This window comes from Erithacus rubecula, assembly GCF_903797595.1.
Source record: "Erithacus rubecula genome assembly, chromosome: 3".
NCBI lineage: Eukaryota > Metazoa > Chordata > Aves > Passeriformes > Muscicapidae > Erithacus > Erithacus rubecula.
In genome coordinates, this window is record NC_136689.1 from 8938262 (window position 1) to 8964311 (window position 26050).

At 36.9% G+C, this 26050-nt stretch overlaps 1 protein-coding gene across 1 annotated transcript in view; it reads right to left on the reverse strand.

Moving 5' to 3' along the window:
- The window catches only part of PTPRN2 (protein tyrosine phosphatase receptor type N2), a 628212-nt gene that overhangs the window by 560666 nt on the left and 41496 nt on the right, over positions 1–26050 (reverse strand). Inside the window, exon 2 of the mRNA XM_079300304.1 lies at positions 3163–3213. Coding sequence (XP_079156430.1) covers positions 3163–3213 — 51 coding nt within the window. The remainder of the gene's footprint in view (positions 1–3162; positions 3214–26050) is intronic.

Sequence of the window (26050 nt, forward strand, 5' to 3'; positions counted from 1 at the left end):
AAGATTACACACACAGGCAAACTTTCACTTTAATTCTAACCCAGACAGCAGAAAGTATGGGAACATGTGAAAACCATATCCCTCTTTACCCACAGCTGTCACTATACCTACCATCACTGCAAATACTATTCCTCACATTATTATTATTTTCCTCCTATAAATTTTCTTTAATTAAGATGTTATTTGCTTCCTGTTGTATCTGTAACAGCTTCTTAGCATTTATTGGAGGACAAGAATTTCCCTTATAGTATTCCAGGTTACTTTCAATCAGAGTCTGCAGCTCACAGGCATATTCACCTTCCCCAAGTCTTTTTAGCTGCAGGCTTTCAAGCTTCAAGCATTTTAGATGGGTGAAAATGTTAGTTCCTCCAACTCTTAGAAAGAAGCAGTGATATACCAGAAGATAAAAAAAAATGACATCTAAGTCACTTTACCTCTCAGAGTTCTGGCTTTGCAAAGAAGAGTCCAGGAAAACTAACTCAGTCTTTTTGCCTTTTATCCTTATGCCATTAAAATTAACATGAAACAATATGTTCCTTTTTAACCACTTGATGAGTCAGTGCAGCTCAGAAAACTGATGAAAGGTTTGTGGAAATAAATTAATATTGCATGAATGCTGCTGGAGCTATTAAACAAACATAAGCACAAACCCATCACCGAAGCCAAGAGAGACCTTTATACGATAAGGGAAAGTGGCAGAAAAGTCAACAATCATTATTACAGCAGGTCCTTTGCCCTGCAAAAATGGCATGTGACCTAAACAGATGTAAGCAGTGCTTATCTCTGATATAAACAGTTATTGTGCTTATCTCAGATCTTACAGCTCTATTACATTGCTTTTAACAATACAAAACTCATTCTTTTAACACCAATTTTTTCTTCATGGAAAGGAAAATGTATCTAAATCTTTCAGTCAAAATCTCTCTCCAGAAGAAATGAGAAGGGAAGAAGAGTAGGGGTTTTTTTTTAAGCTATGAAATAGCTCAGTTATTGGCATTTTGGTTATGCTTTTACAAGTTTGATGCATGAAATGCACTTGAAATCTGCAGTTGATGACAGATGTGAGAGAGCAAATACTATGACTTATGTCTTCAGTAGGCAAACCTAGTTTTATTTCTGAAAACATGGTCAGTTCAGTTACCTCTGCTGGAGGCAGAGAAAAAGATCAAAATTATCAGCCTTCCTGCAGGAGTCAGAAGCAGATCTGCAGATCACAGCTGCATCAAAGATGCTATTGAAAGCAGCTGCTGTTTCTTACCCACCTTCACACCCCACTTCAGAAATACCCACTTGTGTGACAAGAAAGGAGGCAAACCTTTTCATGACCTTGAAACACACAAAGTAAGCTCTGCTTCTGGGCACAGTGACCTCCACAAACTCCAGTTTCTGAGCTCTCAACCCAGCAAAATGCTCACATTTTAATAAGTAAGAATTTCTGAAAAATTTCAGAGATATGGGTGAATCAGCAGCAGTTTGGACAGGAAAAATGTGAAGAATTGCTCAGAAGCAAAAGGCCCACTTCCTTTTTGGTACATATAAAAAAAGTAAATTCTGGTAGTTTCTTAGTACTTCAATGTATGATCTTCCAATACTCCTGTTTATTTTCTCTAGAATGGTTTATCTTCACTTGTATCAAGGACAGCATTTGTCCAGTGGGACAAAAAAATAAGAAATATTGTGCAGTTAAACACATTGATAGAATCCCTGCAAGTATTTTTTTAAAACCAGACATTAGGAGATATTATTGATCAACTGTCTTATTCATTACTGACATTTCTTTACATTAGTTATGCCAAAATATCAGTAGATCTACAAAAAAGGTTCACTCAGATTCAAAGATACAACTTCCATAATTTAATTTTGCATGCCAGTGAGTGTCACATGGACATTTCACAAACTGCATCTTCATTTAAGAAAATGGATAGAGCAAGTTAGGAAGTTACATTTATAGGAACAGCAATGTCTTCAATAGAGAGACCCCTTAAAGTATAGAAATTACTATCATCTGTTGCATAAATTCCCCATTATGCATTGTTTGCCACATATAACAGTTGCCTATGATTAAATCTGCTTGTACTGAGGAAGACTCTAGACTAGGCACTGGAAAATATTGATAGTCAGCAAAATTCACCCTGTAGAAATCTGTCAGTGCCCTTCCTGGTGTCAATTATGGGAATTGTCAATACAGAATTTTTACAAATTTGCATAAGCAGCACTGGAAATTTAATCTCATTTCATCTTAAATGTTCATTAGATAAACCTTATTAATATCTACATTTATTAATAGACTCATATTATTGTTTCTGTGTTTGATGGAAAACAAAAATTCTTTTCAATATGAAGTCACAAACAAAAACTTCATATAAAATATTTAATTAAAAAGTTAATCTCCCCTTATTACAGATCTACATATTGCTATATATATATATCCATGTCAAAAGACACTAGTAAAACTACTCCCTTCCTCCTTTCATCACACATACAGATATTTTATATTTTATTGTTTCAAAGATCTCTCTCAAAACATCCTATGTCCTTCATTGGGAATTAAATTATTTCATATAGGACATTTGCAATCTTCAACTACTATTAGAACACATCTTTCCTACTATTCCATTATTTCATTCATATGTTGTGTTGACTTTTTTGACTTACTGAAAATAAATTATGCAGGACAGCAGAAGAAAGCTGTTTCTGCATAATTCAAGTAAAATCACAGAAAAAGGAAGCAGTATAATCAAAAATTGCAGTGTTCCTTTGAGACCTTCTTTGTTATTATATAGAAAACAATCTTTTGAAGAAGAGGAGATGGATAATTACTCAACATCATCCTCTAAAATGAAGAACAAACTGAAGGTAACAAAACAGTTATTTTCAACCATATCAAGACAAATTAATTGTTAGCATATTTCAGCATGTTTAATTAAATTAAAATCTATTTCAAATCAAAGGAAATTATTTTGCTCAGAGTTGAGAGAATGTTTATTTATTTATTTTTAAATCTATTAAATTTTTCCTAACTGCTGACCAGAGTAGTCATACCTGTAGCTTTCCTTTTCTCCTCCTTCTCACTCACATATGTATTTGGTTTATTGAATCAAACATAAAGCAATTACAGAGTGGAGGACAGACCAATCAGCAAATAAAACATGGAAGACTTACCATTTACACAGACTTCAAAAGATTTGCAAAGGTCATCCTCAAACAGGCAGCCTAAAAACACAAAAGAAAGGTAAAAATTAATGCAGGTTTCAAACTGTGGATAATTAGTGCATATTGAAGACCTGTTAAATGCTCTGCAAGAATCAGACATTTGGTTGGCCTTGGGAGTTCAAACTGGGCAGTAGGGAAAATCCAGAAAAAGATCTGATTAGACAGCACATCTTACTAACTGGCTCTGTCCAGAACAACCTTTGATGTTTTTCTTCCTCTCATTCCTCTACTGAAGGTTCAGTTTTTCCATGCATGTCTCTCTCTCATTTAGCAATTTGAGGGGCTTTATGTTCTCCTAATTTTGAGTGCATTATTGTACCACAGCACAGTCATGCTGCAATATGTGTCCTGACAATAATGCTACTGCAGTGAGACAAGCCTATAAATCAGCCTATAAATTGCTCAGATTAAGCTTGGATTTAATAACTGCAACCACTGACCATACCTAAGACTTCAGGAGTGCTAACTCTTTGGAGAAAGGTTTCCAAATTAAGCCATCCCTACCAACACCCTGATACCTCACAGACAGCTGACAAATCAGAATAGGTCCATGAAAAATAACCTTGGATTTTTTTCCATTTAAAATAGAAAATTTGTTCCCAAACTTGCTGCTTGATGAGCCCCTGCTGCACTCCTCACCCCAGAAACTTCATCCAGGCTGGCAATCCCAGCTCTTTCACTTGAACACATCTTTATGGATAAAGTATTCTGTTCCACTGTCACCAAACTGTTCTGTTCCCTTGGTGTCACCCAACCAGGTATTGAGACAATAGTGATTATTGCTTTTACCTTCAGCCAAAATGAGTCCTTGCTGATATTTGGGAAGGCAGCAGGGAAGTGGGGAAGATGTGCCTCTGCTCTGGTGACTCCACACTGGGGCACAGGTTCAAGGATCAGGTTCAAAAGCACTGTGACAGATCCTGCTACTCTTAAGGGCACTTTGTTAACCAACCAGTAGTTTCTTTATTTTCTGACAAAACTAAAGAGCTAAGATTGGAGAAAATCTGAGGAATTAAGCTGTATGTTGGGCACAAACAAAGCCCTTAATAACACATTTTCACAATTAAGATTTTTAACTTTCCTGGGAAATATCTTGTTTATAAACTACACACAGAGGTATAGATAATAAACAATATTGAACTTTTCCACATTTTATATCAAGAAAACAGGCAGGAACTACACCAGATCCAAACAAACGAGCAGACCTCTCCCCAGCCATGCCTGTCTCCATGAAAGCACAGAGTACAGCACCTCTATTCACCAAGGAGACCAATGAATTATGTAAGATGTCCTTAAAAAAAGGACTGAAAGACTCAAAACCTTCTGACCATGAATTACCTGGCCCCTAATTCTGCTAAAAGAAAAGTTTTGGTGAGATAGAATGACTTAGGAATTTCTGCAAAGCTTTCCAGCAGATAACTGTATCAGCACACCATTAAGCCTGAACTAATACATTGTGTCTCTCAACAGGATTTAGTAGCACATGCTAGGTCTGAGCTAGGCAAGCCCAGCCACCTGAATGCAAGATATGTTGGAGAATCAGCAGATTCTCCACATCCATCCCACACCTGCCTGAAAGACCACACACACATAACCTTACACAGATTTACAATATTCACACATCTTCTGCAGATTTACAATATTCACACCAATAGAGTTCTCTCATATTTTTACCCCTGCCCCAGTAACCTGTGGATATACATTTGGTGCCTTTTGAAAGGAAAGTTTCAGACCAGGAAAGCTTCTTCACACAGAGTGTGGCAGAATGGCATGTGCCTACACAGTACACAAGCAATGGTTTGTAACATATTCTTCAGAGGTGGATGATTTTGCTCCAGACAAGTCTGCTGTAAGAACCAATTGACCTGAAACAGTGTCTGGAAACTCACTGAAAGTACCTGACTGCATCCCTGCTACTGAGCCAGCCAAGCAGGAGGATGCCTGAAGTGTACACTGACTCATAAAGAACATCAGACAAGAATTATGACAGGCAGTGACCAAAACACATCCACACAGAGTTCACAGCACAAGAGTCTAACTAAAAGAATAACAATGATCACTTTAGAAAGGCATTCTTGCAGACAAAAAAAAAAAAATTAAAAATAATAAAGACTTCAGGCAACAATATAAACTAGACATGGAAATACTTCAGTGTTCCTGTTTCCAAAAATCCAAAGCTAAGTCTTCTAAAAAAAGGTTTTATGGCTAGGAAAAAAATCAGTGTCTCTTTTTTTTCCTGAGAGACTACAAAAGAATTAAACCCAGAAGCCTGAAATATCTGTATGCAGTAAAATGCTGCTGAACCTGTCCTGCAATGAAGAGAAGACAGGCAATTTTGTAGTTATTTTCCATCCTGCAGTGCTGTGGATTCAAAAGGTGTCAGATGAGATGTTTCAGCCAGGAATATTTCTAGTGGAGTGGCAGGTTAAAACAGTGACTGGTTCACCTAGACTCTACTGATTCTGAAGCACCTGGGAGCTGGAATTACAACCACCTGCTGTCTGTAGCCACCTGCCAGAGGTAGGGCATCCTGTAATAATATACTGATATTCTCAGAGGCAGAAAAATGCATATACAAAATGAACCTGCTTAGGTACAAAGAAATCAACAACCAAGCTACCTCCATACAGAACTCTGGTTTTGCTTTATTGACTAATATATTTTCTATGAAAAGCATAAAAGAAAACTGCCATTACATATTTTAGTTTCTCTTTTAATAACTGTTGTTTATTTGATGCTTACTGCAGCAAGGAATCTGATGCAATTAGACTTGCAAACCCATGTCTTGGTGAGAAATCTATTAAAGTCAAGACATAGTAAATTATATCCATGTAGGATTACTCAAGGATAAACAAGGACCTCCAAAATGCCTTGAAAAATATTTTGTTTAAAGTTATTTATTGCTAGAGTTGATTGTTACACACATTTCACCCAACCAGTCAATATGCTAATTTAGCTACTAATTTATCTCCTGCTATTTACTGGAACATTAAGAAGCATCATATTTCATTTTAAATATCATCTACCTGCTATTAGTAATGGTGGTAATAAGTCAACTCTGAAGAGTGAAGTGGTCTCATCTCCAAAATATATTTCATTCAGTTCCTGCCTTATAGGAACAAAATTGCATTGCATTTTCTATCAAAAAAAATCTCCCTACCACAAATAATGTCCCAGTACACATAAACTGTTGATACAATACTTTGAAACACCAAACCTAAAGCCCTAATCTCATTTCACACAGCAGCCCTGAAATAACAAAGACTCCATATAATTATCCAGTCTACCATGCCTTGCTAAATGTAGAGTTTAGAGTTTTCTTAGGTAACTTGCATTGAAATTCAACTCTTTACTAACACTTTCATGGTCTCCACATTTCAGCAGTGACAAAACAGTGCAATATATTGTATATAATGTATACTACAGTACATTTACATGGTGCATTATTAAATGGCCACAAGAAAAGATTTCATAGGTCCTTGCAAATTCTCCTGCCTCCCTTTCCTCCCCCCTTTATAACTCCAGTGCTGTTCCTCAGATAGCAAAACATAATCACAAAATAACTGCTGCAAGTATAGCTTCTATTTCTTTTTTCAACTTATTCTTCTCATGCAACAGTAATAAAACTATTTCCTTCTCTCTATCATACAGCAGTTCTGCTTTTCCTAAAGAAAAATAATAGGAAAGTTTAAATTGCACTGGAACATATTGTTTGTTTTGGCTTACAAGAGGAGCCTCTGAAGGCTGAGACAGTCAAGGCAGCAGATGAAATCTCTTGAACTTCATCCAGAAAAAAAACTGTAAAAATTCACTCATCAGGAAAATATTTTTTTCAGAAATTGACATTGACTGATGATTCAAATAGATTATATTATGTTTATTTCTCTGTCCTTTCCCCCTGTTAACCAACTCATGATGATCCTGAACTAAACATCTCTCCCAAGAATGCCATAAATCCTGTAAGCATTTTTCTAAATTAAAAAGTAGGTCATAGACCCTGTTTGTCAAAATTTTTCCTATAACCATCAAAATAAAAAACCAAACAACAGGCTAGAACAGCTATATTTTTCCTGAAACTGGTAAAATATAAACCTTATAAATAGTTTGTGTTGTTAAGGGTTCCCTATCTTTTCCTTTCACTCTCACTACAATTTTAATGGAAGCACTTAATATCTCCTCACATTTGCAGGCCTTAACAACCTCTCTCATCACATTTTAGCCAGTATGTGTTTCCTCAATTAAAATATGCCAACAATCTTTAACCTTTTAATAGTCCAGAATGAAACATTTACCTGTTTATTTCACATTTGCCTGCAAGATAAGGTCAGGAGACCTTGAAGAGTGAGCTCATCACTGCTGGTGAAGGTAAGAATAAAGGAAACACCTGGGCAGGTTAATGTCTCCTTGGGTCTTTAGCCCCAGCTATGGAAGAGTCTAAATAGTGAGTGACATGTTTATTTTCCTATAGTAGGATTAATAAATACAGTCTAGTAATCATATTTTAGAAGTGCTCAACTCACACAGCTGGTAGCTTTAACTGAAAAAAACAACAATAATGAATGATAATCTGAACTCATTGGAAAGAAAAATCACACAAGGTTTCTTGCAGAAAACTGATGGGAGAAGTAATCTGTTTGAGAGAGAAATGTTCTGCTCACTAATAGAGGTGAGAGATAAATTTGCTCAGTCTGCTAAAGCTGTGATCCATTCAACACATCCTCATCTGTCCTGCATACATGTATGCTTAACAAGTTTCGAGTTACCCAAAATTTCAAGGATGCCTGGGGGAAATGTACTTTAAACTGATCACAGGCTTTAAGCAAAGTTCATCCCAGTTTCCCAAACCCTGGGGTTACATAGGTATGTGCATATACAATGTAAATACATCCTCATTACTCAAACTCATCAATTGCCTGGGAAAAATCAACTGAACAACTGCCTTCCTTGCTTTAGTTTTATTGTGGCATTCACTTTGATAACAACCCTGGATATTCCCTGGCCCTACCTTTTGAATTTTCATTCTTATCCCATTTCTCCCTTGCTCATTTTTCTATTCCAAACTCCTCCATTCTCTTCAACAGAAGTGGTTTTCTTAACTCCTACTCTCCAAGAAAACATTGTCCCACCACCAGAATGCAGCTGCCCCTTCCTGCCCCTCCCAAACACGTGTGTGACTGGGAGACAGCTAAAGAGAGAGGAGGTAAAACAAGGGCAGGATTTGCTCTGTCTTGCTACCTCAGTTCAGAGCAGCAGTAGGCTCAGTTACATTCTGGTTTGTCTCCTCAGATTCTCAGGATATCCAGAATGTTCTACACTGAAAAATGTATTGTATCAAGCCCTCAGAACCTGTAGTGGTTGATCAACAACTGCTTGGATGATAGTTAAGTGATGAAAGAACAGTAAATCAATGTGGTCAAGAATAATATTAAAGTGGCACATAATACTAAAGGGGATCTTTCTCCCAAGAGGGAAGGTGAGAAAAACATATGACAGCATAAAATCTATTGAGCTTTTATCTTCTTTTTTTACTTCCACCTTTTATGTTTTTGAATGTAATAAGTGCCTGATGTTTTTGTAATACTACGAACTCTTGAGAGAAGGGTTTTTCCTTGCTTTTTTAATTATGTGCATGTACAAAGCCTCATACAATGGAGTACTTATCCCTGGTGAAGAATCCAGGCTTTACTCTAATCCAAATTAACAGTTATGAAAATGACAAAATAAATCCCTGCAGTGGTTAACTGCAGGACTGTGCAAACTTTTACATGAAAAGTTTCAAAAGTAAAGGAAAGATTTCCCATAAGTGTTACCATATGGTTCTAACACTTCCTCATCTCAGATTTACCTCTTCTTTCAATCATTTTTTCATACACACTGATTTGTATACTGAAACATGACTCTAGCCAGAATAATTCATCACAGAATAAAGATTTTTTTTAATTCATTTAGGAAAAATTTCAGCACTAAACTTACAGCCAAGATTTGCCCCTGAAGCCTCAATGACATTACACAGCAATACTTCAGTTACCTTCTGTATCACTTGCCCTTCAACATGTATGGATTGGTGCATGAAATAGGCACCATAGTACAGAAATGCTGTGGTGTATATTATTTTTCACTATGTAAATCTGTACTTTGTCTTTTCTGCATTTAGGGGAAAACCAGATCTTTTCCTTTGTATGTAAGTATTCTGAGCATGTTCATCACTAAAGAAAAGAATTGCTTTGTGGTGAGAATACTATTAGCTTATCTGATTACTAATGGCATGATTGCAATGATGTAGGGCTTCTCTTCTGGGCAGCACTGAGAAAAGGTCACTACTAAGAATAATTGAAAATGTGAGCAGTAATAACAGGTCATGAAGGGAGGAGATGCTGAAAGTCCATCACTAAGAAAGCTTTAGAACAGCATTTGCATTTGCCCAGAGCTCAGAAAGTGGCTCATGCACCATTTGATGTGCCATTTTGTCATTTTTTCACAGTAAACATTGAAAGAACTTGCATTATCTCCTCTGAAAAATTACAGTTCTCTCACTATTCATTGTATAATCTTGTTTCTTTAGCAAGATCACCATTCACTCAAAGGAAAATGGGGGGCACAAATATAATCTACCAAACAAGTAGCTCCACTAATTATTAGTTATACTAATACACTAACATGGTCTCTATTTACATTTTAAAAACAGGAGAAGAATCCATTATTGAAGAATATATAGAAGATAATTTTAAAACATTGCAAATACTACCTCTAAGGATCATGACTGAAATCTTTTACCTTTAATTGTGGCAGAAGGGGTCAAATGTGATTTACTTAAGTAACCCAAAAGAAGATTTTTGCCATTTAGATGTCTCATATTAGGAAAAAATAACATCTTTACAATATAACATGTAGGATCTGTTCCTTCAAAATTACAAACTGTTAATTGGAGTATTTAAAAACTGTAGACAAATGTCATAAAGGTCAAAGCAGGCCTTCAGTAACTGTGATTCAAACCTTCTGGTCACCAACTGCTAAAATTACATTCCATACTGGGGAGGAACTGAAATCACTCAATGCCCACTGAAATCCCAGCTGCAAAGCAGTTGCAAAGCAAAACTTTCTTTTGTGCCTGGCAGAGATTTCAAAGGCTGAGCACCACTGAGTCTAAATTCCACTTCACTGTTTAAATACATCAACAAGCAGCCTGATTTTTTTACTTGCCATTGCCTGTACAATATCCTTGTCCACAAAATCTGTTGGCAGCAAAACCTTCTGGGGTTGTCCATAGCCAAAAGATATAACATTGAAGCTTACATAGAGCAGAGTAGGACATTTCCAGCAATACCTTCCTCAGTATCATTGCACACAAGGCAGCAAGCATGGCACTGCAGAGGTCTCTGTGATATTTATTCTGTGAAAGAACTGCTGGCATCATTATATCTGTCAACCTCATTTTACCCATCCCTAACTGCCAGTCTATTCCAGCATACTTGTTTTACAAAATTGCAGTACAGGAGTGAATTCTAAATCCTAATTATAACACAATTCTAGATGTCTTCCACAGTGAGGGTTAAGACAAGCGAGGTCAAAGAAGTAATGAACCATTAGCTAGAGGAAACAGGAACTCTGTCTGGTGGTTATGTGCTTTGGAAGATAATTCCTTCAGATAAAATATCCAAAACACTTACAGGGTTAAGAAACTTATATCCTATTCTCTGAAACAACTCAGTCTTCAAGAGCCTGATTCAGTGACAGAGGGGGATTTTTTTAAATGGTTCTTTAAAGTTTTGTCTCCTGTTTTGGGAAAACTCCCATTATTTCCATAATCAAAGGAAGGAAAAGAGACATGTTTATCATTTCCCTCTAACAAGTGCCAAAATTTTCTTTTCATTATTTGGCAGTCATTCTTAATGACTATCTCCTTGGTGCTTAAAAAAACATAACTGGAATTTACAGCAATTCTTATCCACTTATATTGCCTCTAAAACGATGCAATTACCCAATATTTAGGGGTAATGTTCCTCTCCCAACAATATCCTAAACAGACTTCAAAGGCAGAAACCATTTTTTTGCAGAGGACCTCTCTGCTAATTTTGGCTTTTCTGTTCTGTTTTACTTAGAAATCAGTACAGCATCTTTCAACCAATGATGCCTGTACCAAGAGCTGCAGTATGACCAAGTGCCTGTCACATAGGGTCCCCTCTGCTTTACTTCTTCAGACTTTTTTTCAAATCCCTCTCCTTTTTGCTTCATCTCTACTTCTCAGTTAATTTGAGCTGGGTAAATTACCATGTGGACTGGGTGAAAGCAACTTTGAAGGAAAAAAACACGTCACTGAGAAGTCTGAAGCGCAAGGAAATAGTTCAGAGTCATTTATTGCAGGGAAGTAATTCTAATCTGGACAACAGCACCCATGGGTGTGGGAGTTACACTCCTGAAGGGCTCCACAAAGGAAGGCAGGACCCAAACACTGGTCTAAATCTATCTATTTCTCTATATCCATATGGAGGTCTGATAGATGTAGAAAACAGTAAAAATTGCTGTTTGGAAAAACAGCTTCATGCCTTTATCATGCATTTCTGAATCACATTGTAATGTTAATTTAGAGTGTTGAAATCACCTGTGTTCATCTAATGGAAGAGACACTATTATATACACTTGGTAATTCCTTTAATAAAGAGTTTAAACAGTCCAGAGTAATCCACATTAATTATTCATGTACTGGAGAAACATAATGAAATTCAATGAAGAAAGTCATAGTCTCTTGGAGTTCTTGAGGGAAAAATAACAATATTAGGTAAGATTCAGTGGATTGTGACATCAAGATTTATCTCTGCAATTTACCCTGGGAATTTGAATTGCGAATGAAGCTGCAGCATCCTCTAGGATGGGACAGAGTTATGAGAAATAGGTCACACAAGGATCTTGGTAGCACATCAAAGTTAACAGTTCTTACTAAGATGCCCAAAACTTTTCCCTTTCCACAGAAAAAAAAGCCCCAAAAAATAAAGAATCATAAAATTGTTCATCTTCTTGATATTTTTTAAAAGCTACCAAGAACTCAGCTGCCCCTATCAATACAAATTATCCCTTGACAAATAATCCATGTGCAGCATCTTGTGGCTTTGTTCAAGTCCTGTTGGGCTGTGGTGTTTGTAACCACCTACATGGATATCACAATGACAAGGAACAGAATTAGGACAATGCTTTGCTATGCTGATAAATCTATTCTGTATTGATTAAAAACTCATTTCAGATAGATGTTTAAATTTATCACAGAGTAAAATGATCTGCTTCTACTTACTTTTGTGAAATTACACCTATTTGAAAGAACTGAGAGTGAATGGTCTTGATTCTGACCAGTAATTGAGCTCTAATTACTCCTGACTCACCCTGATGTTTCTGAGGCTGGCAGTAGAGCCAGCTGTCCTAGAATACATCCTGCTGTTGTGTCTGTGAAGCAGCTCTGCCTACTCTGTGAGACCAGTGAGATGTTTTTTTCCTTAGGGTAGTTGTTGACAGGCAGCCACAATAATGACACACATCAGAGATGTAGTTAAGAAAAAGCCTAATGATTACAGCAATTTGGGGAGGAAGCCAAGAAAATTAGAGATGATTCTGAAATATGACAAATACTGTGCACACTGAGTAGCACCAGAATTCATCTTCTGTTTCCTTCCTAAAAAGTACACAAAAGATTATTTCTCTCTGTCTGGAAAAAAAGAAAAATATCATTAGAAAACTAAACCTCTCAGATTCTAGAAGTTCATCCGTTGCACTCCTTAAACAGCAAGGAGAAACTGCACTTCAGGAAATTCATTTATGAAGGAAAAAAATCTGAAGCCTGGATGCTGTTGGGACTTTATATAGGTACTTCTCCATGAAGAGTAGACAGAAGCCTTTGTTATACTGCAGCCAGACACACCAGCTCTCACTAGCTTAGCCTCAACACTTGTTGATTTTGATGGAATTGAGGTATCTGAGCAGGGAATTAGGGTCCAAATGTCAATTTTTTTTCTGCTTAAGTTTTTTTGTCTTTGCTGTATTTTTCTTTGTAAACTTTATTTTCATATTACAGATTCCTCTGTGCTCATTCCCTATCCTCTCCTGGATATTCTTTGCTACTGAGAGTTACCAGGTAGGAGGCACATAATGGAAAAGAGAAAGGAATAGGGATTTTCACATCACTATTCACCAGTCAGGATCTTCCTCCCAGCTTCCTCCACTGCTCCACCAAGCTGCTCTGAGCTCCAGAGCTGGTTCTGTCTGCTGATTCCAGCCTCTCCCTAGTAACAATAATTAGCCTAGAGCATACACAATGAAAGAAGAATGAGACCTATTAATTCATAAAGGAATTACCAAGATTTACGTCAGAGAGGGTTTTAAATTTTTTTTGTTTTGTTTGTTCTGTTGGGTTTTTTTCTATTTTTTTTTTTTTTTGTTCCTGTACGAAAATATAGAGAATCGGGGGGGGGGGGGGGGGGGGGTTGAGGAAACTTAGAAAACTAGAAACAGTAAAAGGTACAAATTCAGAAGAAAGCACTGGAGGGAGAACAGAGGTAATAATGAACACTTTGGTGTGCAACACCTGAAGAAGAAAAATGTACAAGAAAAGAGGAAATGGGAGAAAATAAGAGGGTCTGAGAAAGGAAGTGCAAGAGAATAACCTTCACAGAAACATCTGTAGTGAATGATGTGTTAAAAGTGATAAAAGTCCAAGGTACAGAGATAAGCAAATGGCAGAGATAAGAACAGACCTGCATTTCCCTGCTAGCACCTTACACTGACTTTACAGGACACTGTCTTGGAATTTCTGAGAATTTAGAAGGGAACTCTCATTTCTTGGAGGCATCCTGAGAATAGTTGTTGTTTTATAGTAATCCCATTGATAGTTTTGCAAATTGATTCAAAAGATTCATTAAAGACTGGATTTTATTTTTTTCCTCCAAAAAGTGTTTGATGTTAATATTTCATGAAGTTCCACACATGAGTCTTCAGTCTGCAGTTGACCAGCATTTGCATAATTCTGTGAGACATGATATTCAGCAAGGTTTAGAATCAGTCTGGCACCTCATATGGGAGCCCTCTTAAAAATTCTTAAATTATTCTAATGAACCAGTATTATTCAAAAATATATTTTTTTCCTTCAGGATTTGAACTTCAGCCAAAACATTAAAACATAATGTTTAAAACTATGCTTGGAGACTTTCTATTTGATGAATATATTACAAATCTAATTTTGTGTTGTTTCTGAATCCAATGCTCTGTAGAAAGCAAGGAATAATGTGTATGCAATGCTTTCTACATCAATGCAGTGTTTACAAAAAATCCCATTATAAGACCTTAAAACACACACACCAAAAAAAGTAACAAATACATCACCCTAAAAATCCAAATCTTTGTGACCTTTATTCTCTGTTCTACAACCTATATCATGCAACAGAGGTAAAGGCACAAGAATATTAAAATTACACCCAGATAAGTAAATTAATTTTTTTAACTGTGCAATCTCATTTGAAGTATTCTTTCAAACCAACATGGGACTATGACAAGAATGCCTGAAAGATCTGAAATTATTTCTTTAATGGTATGTCAAAAAAAGCAAAATGTGACGTGTTATTACACACTATTCTGTACAAGGAAATAATACTCAGCTACTTCATTTAGCTTTGTTCAAAGTAAAACTTGAACATCAGATTCACATCAAGCACTGGCCTGTTTTGAGAAGGTGGCTTTGGTTTCCTGCAGGCAGCTTGAGAGTATCAGGTCAAGGACCAGAACAAGAAACTCTGTATGTACAGTTCTCTTCCTTTTGTATAACTTCCTTGAACATTTTTACAGAGAGGTATGATGGGGGGAAACAATGCTCATGGAATACAAGCTGTATTGTTATTCTGCTGTTGAAAAACGTGCACTGGCAGACTTTTGGCTAAAATTTGGTTCAGAGAGTCTCAGGATTTTTACAGCTAAGAGGTTTTGGCTATCAATTCAGCTTGCCTTTAGCTATTCATGTGATAGCAGAACAACCTGAGTAATTGCCACAACAATTTTTAGCAATCTAACATTCTTACTAGAAACATTAAGTTAATGTGTAGGTTCAATAAAAAAACAGTCCTCAAGTGGCTCAAGCCTGCTGGAGTCTTACATCAGAGTAACCCAGCTATTCAACTTTCCAATTTAAATAAAATATGAGGACAGGGAGCAACTATGAGGAAGAAGGAGAGAGCTGCTCATGTATGTGGACATACCTCCTACCTTTCAGAAAATCTTCACTTTCTTTGCACTCAGCAACTCTGCCCATTTATATCTGATGATGTAATAACACACCATTTATGTAATTCTGTGTTAAAGGTAGAACACATATAAAAGAAAATTACTGCTCAGTTAGTGCTGCTTTTAGTTGTAATATCTTAATTTCATAATGGGTATGAAAGTGTCCACAAGCTTTCAAATGACAGCTGGTTACTGGAGCCTTTTATCATTCCACATCTTCCAAGCCTTTACCTGCACTGTTGGTATAACCTTCTCTAAGGGTGCAATTCCCTTGTTGACACTTTTTGACAACACTATGGCTTTATTCTAACCCATTCTCTATCTCCACCACACCTGCCAAAGCCAAGACCCCACAGTTGCCAATAAAGTCTTTATGGGCAGTACAGTGACCTTAGGCCATGGATTATCCCACCAGCCCCAACTTTCCCAGATGTGTGAACACCTTTATTGCTACTACTGATAATCTAGTGCAGAGCTACAGAATGGTAAAGCCAACCTCAGAAAAAATTACCCACTCTTTTTTCTTCTTACAATCCACATTGCTCACTCAGAACATTTGCATTCCCAGATGGATAATGATTCTTTACCCTGAAGAAGTTAAAAAGAAACATTAAAAAAAGCAACTGAAATATGTCACACGGAAAAACTTACGAGTTCATTACTTCATAGAAGCTTTTTTAATATAATTTTTACTAAAATATCCTAAGAGATTTAGGGTGACTCACAAATGCCTAAAAATATGGAAGCTATTTTCCTCCTGTGTTCTTTTTTCCCTTTATGATGAAGGGAAGCTAAAAGTACTTTGCTTTTGTTTCTTGTTATTTTTTGCTTGCTTTCTCCCTCCCCTTTCTGTGAGAATAATAAAGTACATTATGTTTTCACTTGCAAAGCTCCTGAGTGTGCAGCTCCTGCCCCAGCGGGAGGCACGGCACACAAAAGCACGAACCACACAGCTGCAATTACAGATCAAAGAGGATTGCTAATCTCACCAACTGCTGCACCTCAGCTCTCCCACCTTCACCCACTGCCAAGCACTCTGCTAAACTCACTACCAGTGTTTGTCTTTGCAATCTACAAATCTATATATCTGTATTATACTCACATGGATACAAATATATTAAGCTTGTCTGTAGAATACATGTATTAAAAACATCTTCATTATTATTGCTGTTATTGCTGCTGTTGTTGCAATAAAATGGGTTGAAATTTGTTGCCAAAACATTGTCTTTACTGTCAGCCAAGATACCACAGACTAAGGTGCCTACACAGCACTGAGAGATCAGGTAGGAGATTCAGTCCTTTCTGGAGAGTCAGGGACCTTGGGCAGAATACCCACAGCACCTGGAACAACTCAAGGTGCACTTGGTCAGGCAGCTGAACCCAGACTTCTTTTCTAAAATGATCTAAGTGAGCTATGCCATAATATTCATATTTTTTTCAACTGGTCTTGCAGGTTTCTCGTAGTGATCTTAAAAATAAATGTCAACTGCCTAAGTAATACAGTTACCTGAGATGAGACATCTCCACTGTGTTCCTTAAAATGTCAGAAAACCAAAAGTCTTCTTCTTCAAAACTGGTAATTTTTCAAGTCTCAATCATTTGAATACCTTTGAAAAATACAGATTCAGGTGATATAAGGACTCAAGAGAAAGGAAGAATTGAAAAAGGAGGCCCTGTACATTTTTTTAAACTGCTTCATGAGGTTTCAAGGTTTGCTGAATATCTCTGCTTGATATTAGTTCTGTTGGCATTGTAACCTTGGCTTGCCTGCTCCTCTGTGCCTCATTTTCCAGTGTTGCAGGTGGTCATATTTCCACAATATAGAGTGGAGCAGTCACCAAGGGAGTATCTTGTTCCTGGTACAGGCACTGACAGGCCTTCACTGATTTTTGAAATAAGAAGTTTGGATCCTAAATGTTCAGGACAGGAACAGGGATTAAAGCAGTCTGGGAAAATGCTTCTGCTGCATTATAGAAGAGATGTTGTTCCTCAACTAAATTAGGAACATAAAAGTGAATTAACCTTTCTATTTGAAAAAGGAGAAATATGCTTCCCCTTCCCTACATTTTGTTGAATGAGCAACTCTGTGAATCAGAAATAACTCCAGACTGGAAAGCACACAGCTTATCCTGGAAGTATGATGGTAGAGATGGGGCCTAGGACAAGAGAGAGTAGCCCAACACAGGCTTTTAAAGGAGAAGGTAGAAAACAGCTAAATAATTTTGCATTATATTTTTAGGATTAATTCCTAAAACTATTTGACATTATCTGCATATTGTTGGATATTTTACGAAAAAGTAGAAATCTAAAATATGAAGATTTTCCATGAAGACCTAAGGCTCAGAGATGCAGTCACCATGCCAGGTCACTGGTACATATTGAAAGACAACTTTGTGTGATAAAAACAAAACTAAAGGGTTTATTTTTAAATACAAGCATTTCATAATGAATATTCAGCAAGACAGCTGCAGCCTAAATATCATCCTAGATACAGAAAAAATGGTTTCAAATAATCATTGCATACATGAAAAATCCAGAACTCACAAGTTTACCTCTAGCCTAGGCATTTGGGATCACATTTTTTGTTCTGTTTGATACTTATACCTAAACAGGATTTAAAGGCAGTTTAGAAAAAAAAAAAAAAAAAACAAAAAAAACCCAACACATTAGGAAGCAGTATGATTCTTGATTCCAGAAATAATCATCTGTCACATGAAAATTATCATCTGTGGAAGAAAGGTGATGATTCATAAACCTTAGCTTGGGGGTTTTTCTTCTATCAACTCAATGAGAAGAGATAATCTCATTCTGTCCATATGCAGTCAATATTAGAACAAAAATTATTTTAATGGTGTTTACCCTACCTATGCTGACCTCTTAAAGAACAAGAGAACAAAGGAAATTAACATTTCAAGCTTTCTTGAATCACTACTTAGTCATTGTAAAATCATGGGGTAATAAACCAGTCTGTGGAGAAGACTGCCATCAAGCATACACACAAATACACATACACACAAAAGAAAAAGTAATAAACTGCAAAATTCAGGTAGAACAGCACCCAGCACCCTCAAATCAGGATGGATGGCTTCATAATTGTGTATAAGGCACTGATGTTCAATACTTCTCCCGTCTATAATGTTGTTTTAATCATATGCAGAGCAATGAAATTCAGCCACATTAAAATCAATGGCAAACTCCTACTTGTCACAACTGGCCCAAAAATGTTATTTTGCAGATTTATATGGATGATCAGAACATGAAATTTCCTTGCTGGCTCCTCTGAATAGGTATGAACAACAGTGAGCACGATTTTAGACCATCATCTATGCTGATAGCAATCAGCTTAAAAAATGACAAAGATCTCATTCACAGAACATTTCCAGACATTTCTCTTTTTAAATTTTAAACTTGGGTATCACTGATTGAATTACTCATTCTGCACTTTCTGTGTAACACAGAAAGGAGGCATGAAACTGGGGATTCTAGTTAGCTAAAGCCATCTTAGTTCAGAAGGTTAATTTTCATTTCGACAAGTGAGAGATTCATTCTCTATTTCTGTGCCCCACTGCATCTGAATCCCTGAATGATCCCTACAGAAAAAGTGTAAAGGAGCAAAACTGTAAGGCTATTTCAAGTCTATTTCAAGTACTGTAGGAGTTTGACAGTATTTCATTTTTTGACATATGCTAAAACACCGTGGGATGACTTTTAGCTTCTGCAGCTTCATGCAGATAAATACGGCTAGATAGGATCTGGATGTTTCCTGCAGTCAGAGAGAGATGGAAGCACAGCACCAGCAGGTTCCTTTCTGCAGTGAGGTCCTAATAGAGAACTGCCATGCAGGAGCCCTCCATAACCAGTCACAGCAGCTGGAGTCCAAGCACAAAGAAACAGAGACCACATCCAAGCTCATTTGCCCTGTTCACAAAGAAAGGCTATGCAGGAGCTGAATGATACTTTACTACAGCAGCCTGGTTCACTTGGGGCCAATACCTCAAACACTGGAGGATGACTAATTTATGATGACTAACTGAAGAGGTCTCATTTTTAAAAGAAATGGTTCAAAAGCCAGAAGAAATAATGAGAAAGGGAAAAAAATAATAAATTCCTGTTATGTGGCCCAGTTCAAGCTTAACTCTATATATGCTATTCCTGCATAGTGAACTTTTTGGTCCCATTTTATTTCCTGTCCTCCTGTTCTGTTGGAGGCAGTGCTGTCAACCAATTTCCAGCTGAGACCTTTTCAATTCTGATACTCCAAGGGCTCTTTTATATCTCCTCAGCTCGGCAGAAGGAAACACAGGCAACAGAAGAAAGAAGGTTTTTCTTCCCCTTTTATGACTGTTGCCATTCAGTCAACTGAGGTGGCACTGATGGCACAATAAAATCACCAGTGTGAAACTGAGCTGGTCCCTCAGTAACGTGGAAATTTTAAGAACATGAGGCTGGCCATTTGCAACAGGGGAGTTCTGTCTGGACCTGGACTCTGGCTCTGAAAGTGGCTATCAGCAGATGTTCAGGGAGAGAGCATCAAAAAACTGTTCCAGTGAGAGGCAAGACTGTTTAAAAACCTAGAGTTAAAGGCTGCATTTGGACTGTGGTGTCTGAAAAGCATCAATTCCCCTCCAGGGCTCATTTATTCCTTTGGTTTCCATGAGACTCTTCAAAGCCCTAGTGACAGGCAGGTAAATAAATAGTATCTGCTTTTAACAGGCGGAAGAAAATGTGTTATATAATGTGTGCCAGATGTTGTGAAAACTAAGCAATTAACAGTCCTAGCAGTGGTCCATGTGCCACTTGTGTATGTCATTTTGCCTTAAAGATCTTACAGTCTAGACAGATGGCATAAAATACTCCAGAAGAACAGAAAAGTGTCTAGGCTGAAACTTGGAAAAGTTTTTTGGAGGATTATTTTTTGTTGGGTTTTTTTTAATAGTGGAGAACTGACTGCTTTTTTCTTCCATTTTAACACAATAGGCCTTCTGGTTCCCAATATGTAATATAATCCTATTAGATCAAAATGTTTCCCTGTTTTTCTCTTACTTTCTCAGTACATTCTCTTTCCACCATAAAATAGATAATTTTTTTAAGCCACGAGCAGAAGATGAACTATTTTACAGACCAGAAAGTATGGCCATCTTCACTACAGTCCAATTATTTAGTCAATAAAATGAATATATTATTTTCTTATTCTTCAGTCATATGTTCTAAGGTATAAAAGAGCCAAATACTAGAATTTTGGCTAGGCTGGAAATCAGGTTTGAGTGTATTTATCTTTCTAACTTTGAACAGCAATTTTTACTTTCAGTTAATTCAAACACGGACTTCTGGGATCTAAATGCCAAGGAGATTTAGGTAGGGCAGGGTATTTTGTGTTCAAATGAAGAAATGTATAGATTATATCCAACCAGCAGCATTTTTCAAGGTAATGATATTTTCTTACTTTATGCACAAACAACATTTTCAAGCTGAGTATGCAAAACAAAACAAAACAAAACAAAACAAAACAAAACAAAACAAAACAAAAAAGCAAATCACAAAGTTTCAATTTTCTTTGAATTGTTGCAAAATTTCTGGCTTTTCCTTTCCAGTGGGCAAATATAGCATACTTCTAACTTAAACATTTGAAAGAACTTGCCACAGTTTTAATATTCTTGAAAGAACAAAACTTTTAGTTTAAGCTCTTGAAATGAAACTTTTGGAAATATATTAGCATGTGATAAAAGAGGTCAAGAATACACCTTTTATACTCCCCTCATAACCTGTGTCATCAGCTCTCCCATAAAAGTGCTCACGTTTCTTCTGCATCACTTTGCAAGTTTTAGGTGAGTGGAATCTTTTCAATACACCTGAGGATTAATTAATACTGCCAGTATAGTATAACTTCTAATGTTTATAATATAAACCATAATTTCTAGCATTTCAAATTCTGCACTATGGGTCTATCACTTTGTGGAAAGAACTTATCAAAGAGCACAGAGGACCCAATTGTAGCAGTACTGATGAAAAATGTCAAGGGCTATGAAAGTTGCCTGAAGTTGCTTGTATTTAGCTTTCCATGTGACAATTAATAGCAACCATAATTAAAATTCATTGCAAGAATAATCACAGCTTACAGATTGAGGAAAAAAACAGTATCTGCTAAGCAATAAAATGACTGGCATCTTCATTACTCCAATGTTTGCTATATAGATTTCATAATTTCAAATTCAAGCAAAACCTATTCTATTAGTTAAGGAAGCAAGGCTCCCACTTTGAAAAGGGGTAGAAGATATTTGTCACATGCTCTTCACAACACTCTCAACAGCCTCCCTCAGCAGAAGCCTCTCACCCATGGCAAAAAAATAACTGTAGATAACATTTAAACTGATTAACATGCTTGTGCCTTCTCAAAAGAAGTTTCCATTCTGCAGAGGATAACTTTAAAAAGTTATACATCAGTTCCTTCATTTTGTGAGCAGTAGTGGTCATTCCATCACCTGATTAGAATCACATTTGAGAACCCTGGATAAAAGGCATAACCTTTTATTATCAGCAAATGTCTCCTATTTGAACTCCAGATATTTTTAGCCACTTGTGCTATTAATCAGCAGCATGAATCCCACCAGGGTAACAAGCCCAAGCTCCTGGCACTCGCCAAACAAGAAATGGAACAGAAAGCACAGCAGGAGCAAGCTGAAGGTGAGAGCCATAATACAGGAAACACAACAGACCATGAGAGAACCTTGCTTTACAGAACAAGCAGGACTCAAACTCTTCACATTTACCTTCCCTGTAATAACAGTGCACAAGTGACCAGAAGACAAAGCAGAAAAGTTTGTACAAAAGTAAAAATTAGCCAATCCAAAAACAGTAGTCTAGAGGAGTGCTAAATTGAAGCAGGAGTATTACTCAGTGCTTTGGGAGAAAGAATAAACACCCAGGAATTTGAAAACAAGACTCAAATTGTCAGTCTCTAAGAAGCCTGAGTGCTACAGCAGATTATTATGGTTCCTAAGAAATGCTTAAAAAGTTACTTTGCTTTTACTTCTTAGTGAATGAAAAAAATATTCAAAACTCATTTTACTATCAGGTAAAAAAATTCATTGAAGATCTTGTCTCCATCTTGCAGCTGTATTACTCCAGACTTTGCTGCACACTGAATACATTTCATGGCACACCTCATCTGTGCAAACTGAGATAAACACACAAGAGAAAAATGGGAGATGTTTACCTGAACTCTTATTTCTAATAATTCTTTTCTTCATTAATACATAACCAAAATGCAAGCAATTTTGTATTGGTATTGCTTGCAACTTATAATTTTCCTCATGAACTTCTAAAATAAAATTTAAAAGATATTTTCATTGCCTTTTACAACTTTCTCCTAACTAGTGCTCACAGTCAGTACAGCTTGAATGAAACAAAGCCACATGCTAAGAATAGCAGAAACAGAACACTGAGGATGATAAATAATACACATAGTCTAAGCACAAGTCAGGGAGAGTCCTACCATAGGCTTCTGTCTTAAACTGAATTTACACTATACATTTTCCAGTCATTCTGACATGAAGTAGGATTTTTGAAAAAAAAAAAAAAAAAAAGCAGCATAAACCTCTTGGTAAACGACATGTTTAAAGTCATCTTGATTTAATTAATCCATATAGTTTTCTAGTGTGCAAGAAGTTAGGTACCATAGATTCAACTACTTTTTCATTCCAAGAGGAAAAATTACTATATAAATAAATAAAGACATAAGTTCTATGCTCTGCCAGAGACAGAAATGCTTAATGCTTAATGAATCTAAGTCCATTATATATTTACATCCAAAGTAAAACTTCACCAGTCACCCTGGCAAGTTCTCAAATTGCAGGTGGCAATGCTTTGGCTGCACACATCTTTTCCTCTAGAAAAAAGGATGTAGGAGCAGGTTTCCATGTGTCATTTAACACCACCAGTGTAATTTCTTAGGAATGTCTTTATAGGTTCTTTGAAGCTACATTGCATACAGGAATTCTGATAAATTATCCCAACTTGTGCACTTTGTTAGCATGTAGGTAGGTGTACTGTTCCCAAATCCCAAGCTGGGCAGTAGTATCTGCATTTGATTATTGCAGTTTTTTTTACATAAGAAGGAAGAAAGACATGTCATCTGAAAGAGACAACAGGGTATCCAAGACTGAGAGGCCTTCTGGGTCCATGACTACTGTATTACTGAGCACCAGGGTGGGAAAGACAGAGAGCTAAATTGCACTGAATTATCAGCAGTGCAGGTAACTGCAATAGCTTCAGTTCCCCTACTGTTCTCACAGCCTGGCTGAAGTCAGCACTGGACTGAAGACCAGATGGCTAATTCCAAAGCCAGAAAATATGAAAGAAGTATTGTGAAAAACACGTCATAATTTCCATTAATGTGTAGAAATTCCAATAGAGAAGGACACAGTAAAGTGAACCCCTTCCTAGTATGTCTCAGAGAATGTATATATTAATTGTACATTGGCATTTCTGTAAATTTAATTTTGAGGTATTTATTAAATCAAACTTCTAAAAGCTAGAGTGGTAGATGTGACCATATAATCTTAAATAAAGTCTTACTGAAGAGATGTCAAGAGAGAGATCTGTGGGAAAATGATCTTAAATACATAACTAAAAAAACAATCCCAGTGCATGAGTCAAAGGGAGCAATTTAAAAATAGGTGTTTTCCATCCTTAAGTGCCAAAGGCTGCCATGAGAGGCTTGGTCCATATTCCAAAGGAGGCTGATGTCCTGAGCTACATTTGAGGAATGTTGCCAGTGATTCAAGGGGTGACCCTTCCCCTCTACTCAGCACTGGTGAGATCACACCTGGACTCCTGCACATGGACATGTGGGAGTGAGCCCAAGGAAGGACCACAAGATGATTAAGGGACTGGAGAACCTCTCCTGTGAGGAAAACTGAGACACCTGAGACTGATAAGCCTGGGGAAGACTTGGGAGAGATCTAATGCATAAATATCTGAAGGGAGAGTGCAAAGATGGAGCCAGGCCCAGTGCAGGGACCAGAGGCAAAGGGAACAGACTGAAACACAGGAGGATCCCCCTGAAGATCAGGAGACACCTTCACCATAAGGATGGCAGCACCAGCACAGGTGGCACGGAGAGACTGGGGCATCTCCTCTGTCAGAGGTACTCAAAAGGCAACTGGACACAACCCTGGGCTTGGGGAGGCCCTGCCTGAGCCTCTGGGTTGGACATGAAGATCTCCAGAGCTCCCTCAACCACACTGTGAAGAAAAGGCTAAGTCACCAGTTAAGCTGAACTCAAAGAACATCACTTTACTTCTGAGTGCCCACACAGAGTGTGGGTGTTTAACAAATGTGGCACAACAAATCCTCTTTAAATTCACACTTTTAATAATTCAGGTTATCTTGTTTATGTAGGCACATGCAGAAAAAAACCTAAGCAGTGATATTTTCATATTTGGGGGATGTGTTTTCTTTACTCTTTTTTTTTTTAAAGAAAAGAAATCAAATTATCTGCAACTGCTGCAGATCCTGTGCATCAGCAGCTGAAGAGGCCCTAACCACTTAACCTATAGGACTATACCCTTTGCTAAGAGCAGTAGGAGATTGAGAGCCTGGCACTGCTTCAAGCTGACCTTGAGCTGACAACTAATTTTTAAGAATCCTTTCTATCCCCTCATTGTGCTTTAACAAATTTTAGGCTTTCCTTCTTCAAGGATTGTTCTTACAAAACTGGTGTGCATTTACACTAGGAGGGTTCATTGTGTTATTCCATATTGGAGATAAAAGTGCAAAGAACACTTTCTGAACAAAACATCTGTCTAAAAGTTTAATTAGATTTCTCACTATGTCAGAACAATTATTCCACAAATGGGGGACCAGAACAGTTCTGGACTTTTATTGAAAAAATACCAAATATGACTGCATGCATTCCTGAAAAATAGTTCTACCTGAAGCTATAAGCTATATAAGAGAATTTAACTAAAGAAAATTAAAGCCATGTGCCAGCTAGTGCAAGAGATCATCAGCAAAGGCATTAACCAGGTAAATGTCATAACAAGACTAAAACAAAATCACAAAGAATTCTCCTTTTTTGCTGATTTATTTTATTAAAAATGTCAATAAGAGACCTTCATTATTTATACATGGAAACATAATTTTTTAGTTGAAATCATTTCTTCAGCTTTTCTTTATATCAATTAATATAAATTTTCCTAACTTACTTTCAATAATGAGAAGGCAGATGTACATAACTAAAAGCCTGTCACTATTTCAGTTTTAAGACTGCTCAAGGAGAAGGGACATCACACTTAGGGGGATTCCAAGTTGTCAGCAATGCATTTTTCTCACAGCTAGGTCCTTGCCAAGCCATTTGAAGGCAAGCTTGTTATTTTGCACATCACTAACACCCACCCATCCTTCACATTTCCCTCAACTACTGCCCTTCTGTATTATACATCAAAGCACAGACCTCTTCAGTAGCACGATGGAAAAAAAAAAAAAAAAAAAAAAAGCAAAACACTAATGTTACTTACATTCCATCACACTGTTACTCCTTGCTTTTACTTGTCATTCCCTTTGAATCCCCTATTGATGTGACACA